This window comes from Sinocyclocheilus grahami, unplaced genomic scaffold, assembly GCF_001515645.1.
Source record: "Sinocyclocheilus grahami isolate Dianchi unplaced genomic scaffold, SAMN03320097.WGS_v1.1 scaffold287.1, whole genome shotgun sequence".
NCBI classification, from domain to species: Eukaryota; Metazoa; Chordata; class Actinopteri; order Cypriniformes; family Cyprinidae; genus Sinocyclocheilus; species Sinocyclocheilus grahami.
Genome location: NW_015505466.1, coordinates 665,635 through 682,934, shown reverse-complemented (window position 1 = coordinate 682,934; position 17,300 = coordinate 665,635). Strand labels below are relative to the sequence as shown.

General features: G+C 36.8%; 1 protein-coding gene across 1 annotated transcript in view; it reads right to left on the bottom strand.

Moving 5' to 3' along the window:
- Positions 1 to 307: 307 nt before the first annotated feature.
- Positions 308 to 17,300, bottom strand: part of LOC107600599 (splicing regulatory glutamine/lysine-rich protein 1-like) — a 32,791-nt gene continuing 15,798 nt past the window's right edge. The window contains exons 3-13 of the mRNA XM_016292533.1: positions 13,614 to 13,729; positions 12,451 to 12,615; positions 11,951 to 12,129; positions 11,705 to 11,835; positions 11,519 to 11,615; positions 10,008 to 10,118; positions 9,782 to 9,913; positions 3,997 to 4,071; positions 3,796 to 3,910; positions 2,017 to 2,100; positions 308 to 463 (exon numbers count right to left, since the gene is read on the bottom strand). Of these exons, the coding sequence (XP_016148019.1) occupies positions 308 to 463; positions 2,017 to 2,100; positions 3,796 to 3,910; positions 3,997 to 4,071; positions 9,782 to 9,913; positions 10,008 to 10,118; positions 11,519 to 11,615; positions 11,705 to 11,835; positions 11,951 to 12,129; positions 12,451 to 12,615; positions 13,614 to 13,729 (1,361 nt within the window). The remainder of the gene's footprint in view (positions 464 to 2,016; positions 2,101 to 3,795; positions 3,911 to 3,996; positions 4,072 to 9,781; positions 9,914 to 10,007; positions 10,119 to 11,518; positions 11,616 to 11,704; positions 11,836 to 11,950; positions 12,130 to 12,450; positions 12,616 to 13,613; positions 13,730 to 17,300) is intronic.

Below are 17,300 nucleotides of genomic sequence, written 5' to 3'. Positions count from 1 at the left end.
CATGCAAAAGACAACAAATGCAAAACTGATTAAAAAAAGTGACCTCAACAAAAGCACCTTCATTCAGTATACCGCATCTCTCAGCACAAAAAAGATCTATCCAAAATTTTACATTTTCATCCATATGAATATCATATGACAGGTAGCATATTCACAGCAGTAGAAAATTTTTTCAGAAGCCTACAATCTCACAGCAATGGACGCAAGAGAAAGCACTTCAACAGGAGTGACAAGTGTTACAGTATCATACATGATGCTGTGCTCTCCAGACAGCATCACTGTTGATGGCATTATGGGTACACGTGAATCACTCAGCTGCAGAGAGATCATCCTCCTCAGCGTAAGTGCTCCTATAGCTGCCGTTGAGATGAGCTTGAGAAGATCTGTCGTCATTACCCACAGAACCCGACCCATCCATGTCACTGTCATACTCGTGGTCCGCCGGCTCGTAGCCCCTCTCCATCTGAAAAAAATTAAACCGTGAGTCAGGAAAAGACACACAAGAGTAAATCTGACTGAAAGCATCCCATGTCCCCAACACTTAGGCCAGAGTTGCAATAAAGGTTGCGCAATGACAAGGCGTCTAGACATTTGTCTGAATATAAACATAACCACAAATCCATGACATGAGTAACAAGCTGAAGTACTCAAACACCAAATTTGTTTTGCCGGTAACAGAGAGGTTTGCTGAATTGCACATATGAAGAACCAATTATATTTCAGCAAAATGTGTTCTTTTTGTCGGAGGGATTCTCTGCGATTGGTATGAGGTCCTCCCAGCCTTGATTAAAGCATATTCAAAGGCACTGTCTGGAGTCTGTCTGGTTTCTGCTGCGCAACAGGTTAGTGGAACACTAAAGATCTTAGTCCTGAGTGATTGTGTTCAAAGTGATAGTGTTGTCGCCAGTAAACACGCTATAGTATAAACTTTGTAAATGTTGACGCTTTGGGTGTCGCCAGTAGACACCCACAGGTAAACTTAGGTCAGGTGCATAGGGGAATTTCTACAACAATGCATTAAAAATGATCAAAAGTGACAGGAAAGACATTTAGAATGTTACAAAAGATTTCTATTTCACCTAAATGCTATTTTTTCTATTCATCAAAAAATCCTGTAAAATGTAGCATGGGTTCCACAAAAATAGTAAGTAGCAGATCTTTTCAACATTGCTAATAAGCATATTAGAATAACTTCTGAAGCATCGTGTGACACTGAAGTGAATACTGGTGTAATGGCTGCTGAAAATTCAGCTTTGCCATCACAGGAATATATTAAATTTTAAAATAGAAAACTGTAATAATATTTCACAATATTACAGTTTTACCTACTAATATTATTGTAATTTTGATCAATTAAATGTAGCCTTGGTGAAAAAGAGAGCCTTCTTTCAAAAACATTAACATAAATTTTACTGATCAAACTAAATAAAATAAATCTTACCCTAAAGTTTTGAATATATTTTCATAATCATAATTTATTAAATTTCTTGCATTTTAAGTCCATCACTGGCCAATGCTGTGGTCAGTGATGGACTCACATTTATAAAAGTCACATAAATGCATATAAACCAGTTTCTTATCTATAAAACTAGAGCAGCACTCTGAGATACAGCAGAGCTACATGCTGTGCAAATTATTTAAACTAAACACGCACAGTGAGCTCTCTGAGATGCATGGGGAGAAATGAGTACCTCAATATGAGCATTAGAGGTATACAGTAGTTTCCATTTATCACTTCAGCATTCAAATATAATAGCAATACAATATAATAGTATCAATGGAAACTGGTTATTAATCCAGCAAGCTGAATACATAAGAAATTGACATTAGTCAGAAGAAGACATATTGACACTAGCTGTTCTCCCATAACTAAACCCACAATCTGATTAGCACCACACTGCATCAGTCCACACGCCTCCAGAGATTAGCTGTACCTGGTAATAGCGTAGTTTCATGAAAACCACAATATGAATAAAGTGACTGCACTTACATGACGCTATTAACATTATAAGTCACAGAGTATTCGTCATTACCCACAGAACCCGACCCATCCATGTCACTGTCATACTCGTGGTCCGCCGGCTCGTAGCCCCTCTCCATCTGAAAAAAATTTAACCGTGAGTCAGGAAAAGACACACAAGAGTAAATCTGACTGAAAGCATCCCATGTCCCCAACACTTAGGCCAGAGTTGCAATAAAGGTTGCGCAATGACAAGGCGTCTAGACATTTGTCTGAATATAAACATAACCACAAATCCATGACATGAGTAACAAGCTGAAGTACTCAAACACCAAATTTGTTTTGCCGGTAACAGAGAGGTTTGCTGAATTGCACATATGAAGAACCAATTATATTTCAGCAAAATGTGTTCTTTTTGTCGGAGGGATTCTCTGCGATTGGTATGAGGTCCTCCCAGCCTTGATTAAAGCATATTCAAAGGCACTGTCTGGAGTCTGTCTGGTTTCTGCTGCGCAACAGGTTAGTGGAACACTAAAGATCTTAGTCCTGAGTGATTGTGTTCAAAGTGATAGTGTTGTCGCCAGTAAACACGCTATAGTATAAACTTTGTAAATGTTGACGCTTTGGGTGTCGCCAGTAGACACCCACAGGTAAACTTAGGTCAGGTGCATAGGGGAATTTCTACAACAATGCATTAAAAATGATCAAAAGTGACAGGAAAGACATTTAGAATGTTACAAAAGATTTCTATTTCACCTAAATGCTATTTTTTCTATTCATCAAAAAATCCTGTAAAATGTAGCATGGGTTCCACAAAAATAGTAAGTAGCAGATCTTTTCAACATTGCTAATAAGCATATTAGAATAACTTCTGAAGCATCGTGTGACACTGAAGTGAATACTGGTGTAATGGCTGCTGAAAATTCAGCTTTGCCATCACAGGAATATATTAAATTTTAAAATAGAAAACTGTAATAATATTTCACAATATTACAGTTTTACCTACTAATATTATTGTAATTTTGATCAATTAAATGTAGCCTTGGTGAAAAAGAGAGCCTTCTTTCAAAAACATTAACATAAATTTTACTGATCAAACTAAATAAAATAAATCTTACCCTAAAGTTTTGAATATATTTTCATAATCATAATTTATTAAATTTCTTGCATTTTAAGTCCATCACTGGCCAATGCTGTGGTCAGTGATGGACTCACATTTATAAAAGTCACATAAATGCATATAAACCAGTTTCTTATCTATAAAACTAGAGCAGCACTCTGAGATACAGCAGAGCTACATGGCAAATTATTTAAACTAAACACGCACAGTGAGCTCTCTGAGATGCATGGGGAGAAATGAGTACCTCAATATGAGCATTAGAGGTATACAGTAGTTTCCATTTATCACTTCAGCATTCAAATATAATAGCAATACAATATAATAGTATCAATGGAAACTGGTTATTAATCCAGCAAGCTGAATACATAAGAAATTGACATTAGTCAGAAGAAGACATATTGACACTAGCTGTTCTCCCATAACTAAACCCACAATCTGATTAGCACCACACTGCATCAGTCCACACGCCTCCAGAGATTAGCTGTACCTGGTAATAGCGTAGTTTCATGAAAACCACAATATGAATAAAGTGACTGCACTTACATGACGCTATTAACATTATAAGTCACAGAGTATTTGTGTTAATTTACGTAACCTCAAACCAAAATTACTGCACCAAATCACCAATACAAATTCATTTTGCGTGTGTTTCATAAATGAAACTGAATGTGTAAATATAAATGAGATGTGTGTTTGAAATATAAATTGGACAAACCAGTGATGGTTTAGATTTATGTTCATAATCCCTGCTTTTCCTCCTGGACATTGAGCTCTCTGTCCTTTCCCTGCTACGGTCCCGTCCTTTATCCCTCTTTTCATCTTTCTTGCCTCTGAAAATATACAGAAGAGATTAAGATTTTAATAATGAGTCTGATCAAACAATAATGTCAGACACAAATTTTCTCGCACAGTAAACCTTTTAGACGGCGATGGTGATGGGGCTCTCCGCCTTGGTGACCTGGATCGAGAGCTGCTTCTTTTCTTATGGCCTCTGTGAGATAAAGGGAAAAATTATCTTTATCTAAACACACAAGCTAACTTCTAAAAAACCTAGTGCTGTCAAAATTAGCGTGTTAACGCAGGTGATTACTTTTTCCAGTTTAACAATGTTAAAAATATTTAACATTAATAATATTTGATAACTTTTTCAAGTTTAACAACGTTAAAAATATTTAACATTAATAATATTTGATTACTTTTTCAAGTTTAACAACGGTAAAAATATTTAACGAGGTTTACGCAGGCGCGGCGCGGCGCTTGAGTTGGCCACCCCACTCAGACACTGATTTTCAAGCCCAAAGGGGGAACAGAGTCACGTTACAGACACAGTGATGAAGCTGGTATGGTGTTTGCAGTACACAAGCCACGGTTAAGACAGTGACCCTCTCTCTCTCTCTCTCTCTCTCTCTCTCACACACACACACACGATGCGCAAAACTCCGCATTTGAACAGTCAATAGCAAATACTTAAACTAATAACAAAACAGTAGCTGATTCAGAAGCGCCAGATTGCCATTGTAAAGTCAGAATTACCTCCTCTCCTAGGTTCACGAAACGGTCATAAATAAAATGCATTTGCATGCACATTTGGGCGGCATTATGCTAATATTTCCATAGTGACGTAGACATGTGGGGGGCGTGTTAGAACGAGGGGGGCGTGGCAGAGTCTTAACTTTGATAAAGAATATCTCTTTGGTTTTGAGACTTTAGTCTTTGCAACTTCAGGGATCATATCTATGCACAATCAGCTTGTAACACTCCAAAGAGAAAGGAAAACTTGAAATCGCATCATATGACCCCTTTAAGTTCAATTAAATTAGAAGTTATTTTTTAAAGTCTTGTAACTGTTAAAATTAATAGCTCTTAGTAATACTGTAATGTTGAATGGCTATAGTCAATGGTGAAATATTAGGAAAACTTCATAGAGACATTAGTAGTATTGGTATCAGTGATACTTACCTTAAAGGTGCAATATGTAAGATTTTTTTATTAAAATATCCAAAAACCACTAGAACAGTGTTATATATTTTGCTGACTTGTGTACTTACATTATCTCAAATGTTTCGAAGAATGTTTAAATCCAAAGAAATAAGCAATTTTAACCCGTGTCTATAGTGTCATTGTGTCGCCTGCCAATAACGTCATACACCCTCGATTTCCGGTTTTGTTTTGTAGAAAACATGGAAACACCAAAGACGTTTTAATATGTTGTGCGTTTCATCAGACAGATGACGACTGCACAGAGTAGCATTATAACAGAACTTCCAAACGTATCTAGTATGATAAAACAGCGCTGCTTTACCCCACATACGCTCGACCGGAAGAAGCGGAAGCACTAAAGTGTGGCATAATAAAAGCTCTGCTGCTTTCGAGCCATGTGTCACTCTCGTCTCTCATTAGTAATTGCTTCAGCGGCCTCGTTTCGCTTCGACGTCTTTCCACCTCACTCTGCTTCATACTACGATGTTAATAAATCTTTAATACATTAGCTCATCCATGTTCATGAGTCCCGTCGGATTGCGTCGGCTGTGGGGATGAAGACGACAGCTCCCATGATTCCACACTCAGTCACGGCGTCATCAAACTAGGGCTGTCAAAAACAATTAATTTGGAATTTCGAATATTCGTCGAATTAAAAAAAAATCCACATTCAAATGCAAAAATATTGGAATAAAATTTAAGGTCTGCGTCAGCCGTCAGGCAGCCTTATCAGTGGCGCACGAGATGCGATGACGATGTATGTGTCATTGATTGCATTTGAATGCTTTTGTTAGCCTATCCAGTTGAACCCACTAGATGCGGCGCTGCTACGTTGTTCATTCAATATATTGCGGAAAACGAGAGCATCCGTGTGGAGAAGATGTCGGTTTACGTCAAAACTGAAACCAAGCCGTTCACACAGAATGCATATTTATCACATTTTCCAGAGGGACATCTATTAGCGTTGCACTCGTGTCTCGCAGAGAGCGGCATGTTTAGAAAGCCATGTAAAATTAATGCAAGTTCAACTTTTAAAAAACATGTGTAAAGACGTTATGGCAGTTTTTCCCCATCCCACTGTATCTCATGTTTTTAAATGAAGAAAGTAGCCTACTCTTTGTGATTGGTTTTCGGTCCTTTGTATTAAACTATACATACATGCATGGTGCTGTTTTTTTTCTAATTGTTTAAGCAACTTTATTAATTAGATATGGTTTATAAACATTATTTTAAACATTATGCACTTTTTTTCAAAGATAGTCGTGTTATTTTATTACGCTTTGAAGAAACGTGCATAATATTTTGCTCGATGCGCCCTCTTGTGGCCTCAGGAGAGAAGCCAAAAGCTTTTTTTCCCCCTAACTGAAATTATGCCTTTTAAATTTGAATATAATTCAATAATCATATTTAAGTAGAAAATTCGAATTTAGTTCTTCAGTAATTTTGACAGCCCTACATCAAACTACTCCTTTGTTTCTTTGTTTGTTTTGAATACGCGCCCTCTAGCGGTGAAAACGTACATATTGTACCTTTAAGTCCATAAAAAAGATGCCATTAAACAAATATTATAAAAAGGTTAGTTCCATTCCTCGATTCTGATTGGTCAGCAGCTGTGTTTTATTCACGATACAGCACGGCTATATAGACTGAGCGCATTTAGGTCACGCCAACACCGGGGGGTGTCACAATAGAGCAATACCTAAAAGCTGCTATGTGACAAGGTGTACAGTAAGCTAAAATATGTATTTTAGGTATGAAAATGACATTTTGAGTTTTGATATTTGGGATTGCGCTACTTCGGCATTACTTTAACCAACAAACAACCACACCCCAGCCCCCCGCCACTGGGTGCCACTGTCCTCTTTTTAAAAAACTAAAATATGGTCACCCTACATTAGATGAGGCATGTTTGGAACATTCTCTTGCCATTTACTATTGCTTTCAGGAACAATTTTTTAGCAGAAGGACAGCATTTAACGAACTTGCTTAAAAAAAAGTAAAATTTCAATACATACATTTTTGGTTTTAAATGGGTCATATGATGCGATTTCAAATTTTCCTTTCTCTTTGAAGTGTTACAAGCGCTTGGTGCATAAAGAAGATCTGTAAAGTTGCAAAGACTAAAGTCTCAAATCCAAAGAGATATTCTTTATAAAAGTTCAAAGTAAACCACCCCTACCTAAAACGGCTCGTTCTAACACGACCCCACATGTCTACGTCACGATGTGGGAAGATTTGCATAACATTATTATATTTTTATGACATATGCGGAGCTAAACTCTGGAGACGAGACTTATGACAGATAACATGTTACTAAATAAATACACGATTGTGATAGAGAATAAGAAGCTGATGTCTGATTTCTTCAAGCGGTCGTATTTACCATGTTTACTATGGTAACATTAATGGCTAGCGTGCATAGTCTTTTGCATCGCTTATAAATATTTCTGCCTTGTATGGTGATCATAATCTACATTGGATCAAGTTATTTCAAACACTCGCTGCTGTCTGAAAATGAGTTTTGAGCTCAACTGATTTTGAAAGTCTTTAATGCTGATGTTATAGCTGTTAACTTTATGAAATGATCCGCGGCGCTGACGCTCTCCAGACACGGAGGAACTCCGCCTTTTTCTTCATAACCACTCCTCTTGCCCCAGCTGGCCCACTTTGGCCCAAGGTTTTTGTCGGGCCAAAAAACCCGGGCTGTTGGCCCCGAGTGACAGTGGAAACGCGACTGGCCCTGGCACGCACTAGCACGCCCGCTTTTGGCCCGATAGCGGAAACGTGGCTATTGGTCTCCACCCCATCACTGAAATTTAACTGTGTTAAGTAAAAAAAAAAAATCTAAATGACAGTCATTTCCCAGCAGAAACATACATGCTATAATGTGTTTCAATGGGAGTGTGTGTGGGTATGTGAGTTTTTTGTGCATTGGGGACATTCTGCAATCTCAGCCCTTCGTTTGGGTATGCATCTTTCCTGGATTGTGTCAGATTTTGTATAGTAAAAAAAAATCGAATACATTTTTAAAAAATGCTGGGGGTTTTTTCGGACATACCATTCATTCCTATGGCCGGGTCAAAATGATCCACAAGGGACTCTTTTGTTACACCCACATTGAATCCTCGAATAGACAAAAATTTTTTTTTGTGTTCCATGCTCAAGTGTGACAAAATTAAATAAAAAAAATACACAGTTTTTTCGTCAATTCCATGCTTGTCCAGTGGCGGGTCAAAATGACCCGCGAGGGACACTTTTGATACTTTTTATATAACACCCACTTAAACTGCTCGAATTCACTCAATTTTTTTTTCGTGTATTCCCGGTTCAAGTGTGACAAAAGTCACAAAGTTTCATACCATAACGATCAACGTTCGATTTAAAAAAAATCTTTAAATATGAGTTTCGGATCAAAATGACCCGAGGCACGGATAAATATACTCTCTATAAAACTATACTTTATGTTGTTTCTACATTAATTTGAAGATTGAATGTGAAATTATTGCAATTTAAAAGTATATTTAAAAACTTTAAATGTTAGGTGGGATTAATCACGATTAATTTCAGAAAAAAAATGAGATTAATTCATTATTTTTTTTTAATCGATTGAAATCACTAAAAAAACTAGTACCTTTTCCCCAGTAAAAATTATCCTTCCAACTAAATGTATACATTGATATAAAATCGTATTATAAGACTCATTTTTACAGAATATCTTGGAAAAGCACTAAGGGTGGCCACTCAAAGGGTGGGGGTGGGGGGGGGGGAGGAGAGAATAAGCAGCTATCTCTTTTTACTGATACTGTAAAAGTGTTTTTTTCTTATTTCATTAACTTTTTTAATTGTTAAACATCACTAAATGATTGTTTTATTTCTATATTCTTCTTTTTTGCATAGTAGGTGATATTTTGAGCATGCAAACTTTGTTTCAGGTTTAATACGGACACTTTCTTCTGACCTGCTTATGCTGCGGGAACGTCTAGGGCCACTGAAGCCTTTAGGAGGTGTCCTTCCCTTTTTGTCCCATGGCCTCTTTTCTTCCCAGTCATTTTCCTTCCTTACTTTGCCATCCTTGTCCTTCCTTTGGTCCCTGTGTATAAGAAACAACACTGGTCTAAAATGTCCTTTGTTGGACAAAAACAGAATATGAGTGTAAAGAGGCCGATATTGTGGTGCAGGTTAACCTAGAATAAGATCGACTTCGGCTGTGTTTCCTTTCTCGGGAACGTGAGCGCCTCTTATGGGACCCACGGGAGTCATTCACCTTCTGCCGTGATCTTTGGGACAGGCGTCCCCTTTAAACATCATTGAAAAAAAAAGTAATTTTTCCATTACTACAGTGAACATTGCTAGATACTAACATTAAAAATAGAGTGGAATTTATGTCCGAGCATATCTAACAAGCAAAGCTCAGGTTATTTAATACAGCGTATCTGCGGAAATCTTAAAATCAAATTTACAACTCTTTTTTTTTTTTTTAAGATCTGAACCAATAAAATGAATATTGTTTGTTGATACAGAAGAAACCGGAGGAGTGAATAAGCAGCTATCTCTTTTTACTGATACTGTAAAAGTGTTTTTTTCTTATTTCATTAACTTTTTTAATTGTTAAACATCACTAAATGATTGTTTTATTTCTATATTCTTCTTTTTTGCATAGTAGGTGATATTTTGAGCATGCAAACTTTGTTTCAGGTTTAATACGGACACTTTCTTCTGACCTGCTTATGCTGCGGGAACGTCTAGGGCCACTGAAGCCTTTAGGAGGTGTCCTTCCCTTTTTGTCCCATGGCCTCTTTTCTTCCCAGTCATTTTCCTTCCTTACTTTGCCATCCTTGTCCTTCCTTTGGTCCCTGTGTATAAGAAACAACACTGGTCTAAAATGTCCTTTGTTGGACAAAAACAGAATATGAGTGTAAAGAGGCCGATATTGTGGTGCAGGTTAACCTAGAATAAGATCGACTTCGGCTGTGTTTCCTTTCTCGGGAACGTGAGCGCCTCTTATGGGACCCACGGGAGTCATTCACCTTCTGCCGTGATCTTTGGGACAGGCGTCCCCTTTAAACATCATTGAAAAAAAAAGTAATTTTTCCATTACTACAGTGAACATTGCTAGATACTAACATTAAAAATAGAGTGGAATTTATGTCCGAGCATATCTAACAAGCAAAGCTCAGGTTATTTAATACAGCGTATCTGCGGAAATCTTAAAATCAAATTTACAACTCTTTTTTTTTTTTTTAAGATCTGAACCAATAAAATGAATATTGTTTGTTGATACAGAAGAAACCCATACAATCTCAAAATAATTCAGATTATTTTACTTAATTAAACAGGTTGGGGCACATTTTCAATGAGGACTTATATCAGCAAAACGGGGTAACATGTTTTGATTTAACGTGTATTGAAATTGGATTATGTACCAATTTATCAGTGCATCCAAATTAGAAGTTGGTGCAAAATGCCAATAATAACAGAGAGGAAAATGTGCACAATATGGTTATTTTAATAATAAACAATCTGAAATACACCAGGACTCTTATATTGGAATGTCTATGCTTAACTACTTCCAGATGCTCATTCAAATTCACATGAAGGAAATAAAAATATAATTACATACATTGTTAGTAGCATGTTTGTTTTTATTAGTGCATCTTGTATAACTTCTGTAACTACCGTACTGGCCCGAATATAAGACGACCCCCCTTTTCCCAGATGTACCTTTTGGAAAAAGGCTTTTTAAAAACCAAATCATGTCTTTTTTCTCAGTAAAACACATTTTGTCTTCAATTATTTTCATATTGCATATTTTTCCTATTTAAATTTTTGTTTTGAAAGTATGGTAAAAACTGGTAAAATGTACCAACAATCACATTTAAAAAATATACACTTTTTGATATACCATTAAAAAAAAAGAAAACAGGTAGCCCATCTGAATTAGGACATTTAGGCTATCCATCTAATAGTAGCCTACCAAAATCGTATTAACAGTAGAAGTTAAATCTTACTGTAGTCTTCAAATCTGGGTACTGTCTTGCGTTTTAAAATCACAAAGGGAGTTTGGTCCCATCAGGCTAACGTGACAGTCACAACTCATGCAGCTGTAAGGTTTTCTGCTTCTTTTGTTTTTCCTCGCGATCTTTACAACACGCATTACATTACGTATTTCATGGCACACTCGTTTTATGCGTATTTGGCGCCACCTATTGTTGTGGGTGTATTATTGACATGTCAAAATCTAGACCCTGAATATAAGACAACCGCGTTTTTTAAAGATGTACTGTATTTCCAAGAAAAAAATATTGTCTTATATTCGGGTCAATACGGTAATTACTTTTTCAAAAGGTTAGCTTGAGAGTACATTACCTACTTAACTGTGAGTAGCCTGTAGCTTTAGCAAGCTCTTAAGCTTGCATGAGTTAACATGGAAAGCATGTTTAAGGATGTGTGTAATTTACCTGTGCCTGGATCTGGATCGCTTTCTACGTGAGTGTGATGGGGAGCGAGAGTGAGATCTGGACCGTCTAGATCTACTGGATGAAGGATTTTTATTTTCTGGAAGAAACAATCAAAACACTCATCAATTAAAAAAAATGTCAAGAAAGCCTCACTCTGTTTGTGCGTGTCCAGGCTAGAGGACATACCTGGCTCGATAACAGCAGCAATGGTTGACTGAGCCTCTCTGACTTTCTTCATCACGTCCTCCAGTTCTTTGGCTGCAGCTTGAGGTGTGAGCTCTGGTGGCTTCACTATGGCATTATTGGAGTGGTTAATCCTAAAAAAGTTGATTAATAACTATTAAAATACATAATGCTAGCACATAAAGATAAAAGCATATAAAAAAGATAAAAGCACATAAAAAAGATAAAGATAAAAAAGGAGGCACTCACTTTAGTGGTCTGTCACCAAACATGACTCCATTAAATGTAAGCGCTCGTGCCACCAATTCCTGATCAGCAAACTCCACAAAAGCAAAACGTGTAGGCTGGGTTTCATCTCCTGCCATTCTAACAAACTTAACATCTCCCACTTGCTTGAAGAACTTGAGGAGCTGCTCTGCTGTGGTGCTCTACAGGACATTGACAAAACAAGTACAATGTGTGTTTGAAAGACAAAAGCAAAGTGTCATTTTTGATGCCCACTTTAATTACATTCAGTTGTCTACGCATTTGTCATGTAGTGGCAATAACAATTATGTTGGGGCAACTTGGACCTTCATTCTTGAGCCTTCAATGACACCTTGATTATTTCAGCTTAATCCATACTGTTTTATAATGTACTACAAATACACTGAGCTGCAAATAGTATCTGCCACTATGTAAGTATTAGTATCCAACACTATCTGCACCTGCAAATAGCCTCAGAGTGAATTCAATTCATTTTCACATACCTGTGAATTCAAATTGCCGACATACACCGTCCTCCTGATCTCATCAATTTTAGAAGGATCTACATTTCCCATGAGCGGAGGCTGTGAAGCAATTGCATTTAGAGCCGCCACAGATGTGTCCAAACTAGAATTCAGGACCCCCAGATTAGCTAAAGGAAGACCACGCTGTCGGCCAACAAATATAAGACTTTAGTGACAACTGACAATTCGAAATAAAACAATAAAACTGTAGCATGCAGCTGATGATGTAGGTGACATTTTTTCATAATTCAGTAAAGGCTGGAATACACTACACAACGTTTACATTTGAAAAGAATTTAAAACACTAGGGATGATACACTTGACTACTTTGAAAATGAAAAACTTGTCATCATATACTACCAGACTTTCAAGTCATTGCTGACCCAACAAATCATGCAGAAACACGCGGCTCATTATTAGGAGACATGCGAGACATAAAAACGATATGTGACCCAGGACCACAAAAACAGTCATAAGGGTCAGTTTTTTTAAATTGAGATTTATACATCATCTGAATAAATAAGCTTTCCATTGATGTACGGTTTGTTAGGATAGGACAATATTTGTCCAAGAATATTTAGGCAACTATTTGAAAATCTGGAATCTGAGGGTGCAAAAAATCTAAATATTGAGAAAATCACCTTTAAAGTTGTCCAAATTAAGTCCTTAACAATGCATATTACTAATCAAAAATTAAGTTTTGATATATTTACAGTAGGAAATTTACAAAATATTTTCAGGGAACATGATCTTTGCTTAATATCCTAATGATTTTTGGCATAAAAGAAAAATCGATAATTTTGACCCATGCAATGCATTGATGGCTACTGCTACAAATATAGGCCCTACCCGTGCTACATATGACTGGTTTTGTGGTCCAGGGTCACATGTGTTCTAAAAAATATCAATTTAAACATTCTGCGACTGGATGGAATCATAATCTAAAGCTAAAAACACATCTATTGCCCATCACACATTACGCGACGTTCTGTGAAAAGTGCCAACTTCGACAGCCCAAAATCTGCAAACTTGCTGCCTTTTACCAACTACCACTGGCTCCTCCAAACAGCAAATCTGGGCAAAAACCTGGGAAAAAGAAGTGTAGTGTATTCCAGCCTTAAGTTGCGAGATTGTGTTTTTACATTCTGTAGTGTAGTGGGGCTAGGAATGGGCAGAAGTCCTCCTCCGCTCATCAGGCTGGCCACTGGCACGGCGGGGGCCAAAAGCGAGAGCGCCTTTGCCTCTTCAGGGATTTTTCCTGAATAACAAGAGCACCGGCATTAGAGAGGCCAATGGAGACATCTCCAGCTGCCTCACCTATGACCCAAGATTCAGACGAGGGTCCTCCAACAGCCTAGCGCTCTAACACCCACCCTAAGCATCTCCAACCCCGACCATGAACAATCTGAACTAGCATAGCTACTCTTTTTACTATCAACACAAGACATACTGTAAACGGGATGACTTTTGCACAAAAACAGAGAAAAGAACATTGTGATTTGTTCTTTTCGCTCTTAAAAAAAAAAATCAGAACAGAACATGTAGAGAATGAGTTAACACTTTGTGGTATGGGTCACCTGTACTGGAAACATATTGGTCATGAACCATACGATATCAAGCATGGGCGCTTTTCTCCCTGGGGCGATCGTGTCGCAGTGTTGGAAAGGGTGTGCAACACAAGACAACCGTTCATGTTGGCTGCATCACACTAATAGCACATAGAACATCAGATACAGAAAAGAAGAACATTTTAAGTGTCTTTGAGAAATCCTCCCTCAAATTGTCTCCCCTAAAAATTATTGCCTTCACAATAAAGTTAACAACAAATCATTTTTCCAAATATGTTTCAGCCAATATTGGTATAATATACAGTATATACGCATGCTTTGTGCTTACAATGACTATAGTATTCATGGGTAAACTGACTGTTGGTTGGTATATCTGTGCTTTTGTGTTAAGTGAAGAACTAAATTAAAACCTCAAATGTCAGCCACTTCAGTACTACTCTAAAGACAATGTTCCCCAAAACCATGCAACGGAGTTAAACTTGTGTTGTGAGCTTTTGTTAGAAGAACGATTTTATTTCTTGTCATTACAGTGAATTGAACAAAAGTCTTTACTAGCAATTCTGTAATTTTACTGAATTACAGATGCTACACAGGCACTGTTAGTAAATATTAGGGCTGCACGATATTGGAATAAACTGATATTGCAATATTTAGTTTTTCAGAGATATAAAAAATTTTCACCAAATGACTTGAATAGCTCAATTTGAAAATAATGAATAATTCTAGAATGTCTGGTGTGCTTTTTGTAGGGCAGCAGTTAATGAAACAAAAAAAAAAATCAGAAAATTACTTCTTTTTTTTTATTAAAAAAATTCCCTGAGTCTTCACATGCCGCACCAACTACAAATACACACACATTCATTTTTACTGATTATTACATAAAAACACTTAACAAGATAAGAAATATATTGCATTAATATTATTATAATGTAATAATTAAAAAAATCTAATGTGTTGCAATATGTTTCAAAAATAAATATTAAAACTTGATTTAATAGCATGTCTGTAAAATTACAATGCTATTATTTACATATTTACAAATGTTAAAACTATTAGGCTTAGAAACATCAAGCTCCACACAAGTAAATGAACACAGTGCTACGCTTCACTGCAAAACCCATAGCACATTTATTTATTTCATTAAATGGCAACTTTGCTATTTTTATATTCGCACTTAGACATATTGCGATGCCAATTTTATTGACAATTGCATGCAGCCCAAGAAAAGATGTATTTAAAAAAAATACTCAAAGAGAACCTGTTTTAGCTTACAAACTGAAAAACTGAAAGTCCTGATCTCAATCCAACATTGAATAAGCAGCTATATTTGAGCATCAAATGACTAAAGATAACTATATACTGTTCTCAAAATGTAAGTCATTGCTACTAAAAGTTTTTCAAGAATTAAAAAAATAGATTATATAAATAACTAACAAAATAATAATTAAGAACATTTAAGGATATTTTCTAACAAAGCCTGACATTCAATTTAATGCTTTGAGAAAAAAAAAAAATTATTTCAGTACTTATAATTCAGTAAAAACAGAAAATTGGTGTACTTTTGTGAGACAATGTGTGGTTATATTAAATAATGAAGGAATATAGAATTTTTCAAGTAAAACCCTGAGCAGATCAGTGGAGAGGAGCGAGAGAAAGAGAGAGAGGAAGAAATCTTAATGCATTAGATATCAGGAAGAGCTGCCCTTGTACCGTTCAAACTTCCCTCCAATACTGGGCGGCAAGTCAACCTGGACAGCATTCAAAGACAGGCAAAGGGGTGCAACTGTGGGATTGGGGACGAGGGACAAGGGGACAGGAAAACAAAAAAAGAAAAACAATACAATGAATATGCAACTCTTCTAAGAGGCAAAAAAGGGACAACATGTGAAATAAAAAAAGGAAATGAAAATAAAATAAAATAAAATAAAAAGAGACAAGGTGTCCATCTCGGAAGGTTCAGCGGCTACGCTCCTGGTCACATTCCCCCCTTGAAGGCAGCGTGGGCCCCGGCGGGTATAGTGGCTTGGAAAACAAAGCCTTGAGTCAGGCTAGTGTAGTAGTGTAGCCTGGGTCACTCTAGTCATCTGATATGCACACATAATCAACACAGAAAAAACATACAGAAACCAAATTAATCAACGTAGTAAGCCATCCAGAACCAAGTCACGAGGACAAGCATTTTAGGCAAGAGGGAAGCTTCGATACCATGTTTTTCATGAATACGGATGTTTACACTAAAAAAAGTAAAAAAGACAAAAAAAAAATCTAGTGGTTAGTCGGTGGTTGCACAGTAAACTTGAGAAGACCTCACCCTTAAACATTGTACCCTTTGCCTTCATACTCTGTTTACAAATGCTTGTTTTATAATTTGCCTTCCCTTTGCATAAAAAGGGTACAAAAACAAAGCTTGAAACTTATTTATTTTTTTAAACAAGTGATCTATTGTTTCTTGCTCAATGAATGAAAGTGCTTAACCTTCAGAAATCTAACTTAGGAAGCAAAACTAAATGTTTTATTAGATTTTTTTAATATGCTATGTGACATGTCTGAACGCAGTTTAAAACTTAAAACTAATTAATGTTATTTTCCATTTTTCCTTATTTGCAATACAGATTAACCAAACAAATTAAGCAAATAAAATGTATACCCCCCCCCCTTAAAGGTGCAGTAGGAGACCTTGGAGAAAATGCTAACTTTAGCCTGATAGCACTGAAAGCAAACGTCCCATCCTCCCTGCAATTGCCGTCCAAAGCCACGCCCCCTGAGCGCAAGAATACACACACAGACCAGACGACCAGAGACAACATTACTACAATACATCATGTGTTATTAACCAGTGAGAAAACTTTATATTACAGTTAGTAAAAGTACTACAATACCAGGAAGGAAGATCAGGTTGTTGATGTTTGCCTGCCATTCTTGCTTTGTCTGCACATCGTACGTGAACGTGCTGATGACGTATCCGGTCAGCACGAACAGGGTGCGCAGAGGTATGCAAATACATATGTTGACAGGCAGGTAGGAAAGCCAATCAAAATGCTCGGACTGAGCGTTTTGGTTGGACGAACATTTCTTAGTCCTACGCCTTCCACAGAATATATAAATACATTTAGACCACTTAACTTAATGATTGCTATCGGCATTTGAAGAGACAAATTTTTCTGAAGACAATCACCTATTGCACCTTTAATACTAACAAAAAATATTTATACAGTGCCATGAAAAGGTTTTTGCCCCCTTCCTGTTTTTTTTTTTTTTTTT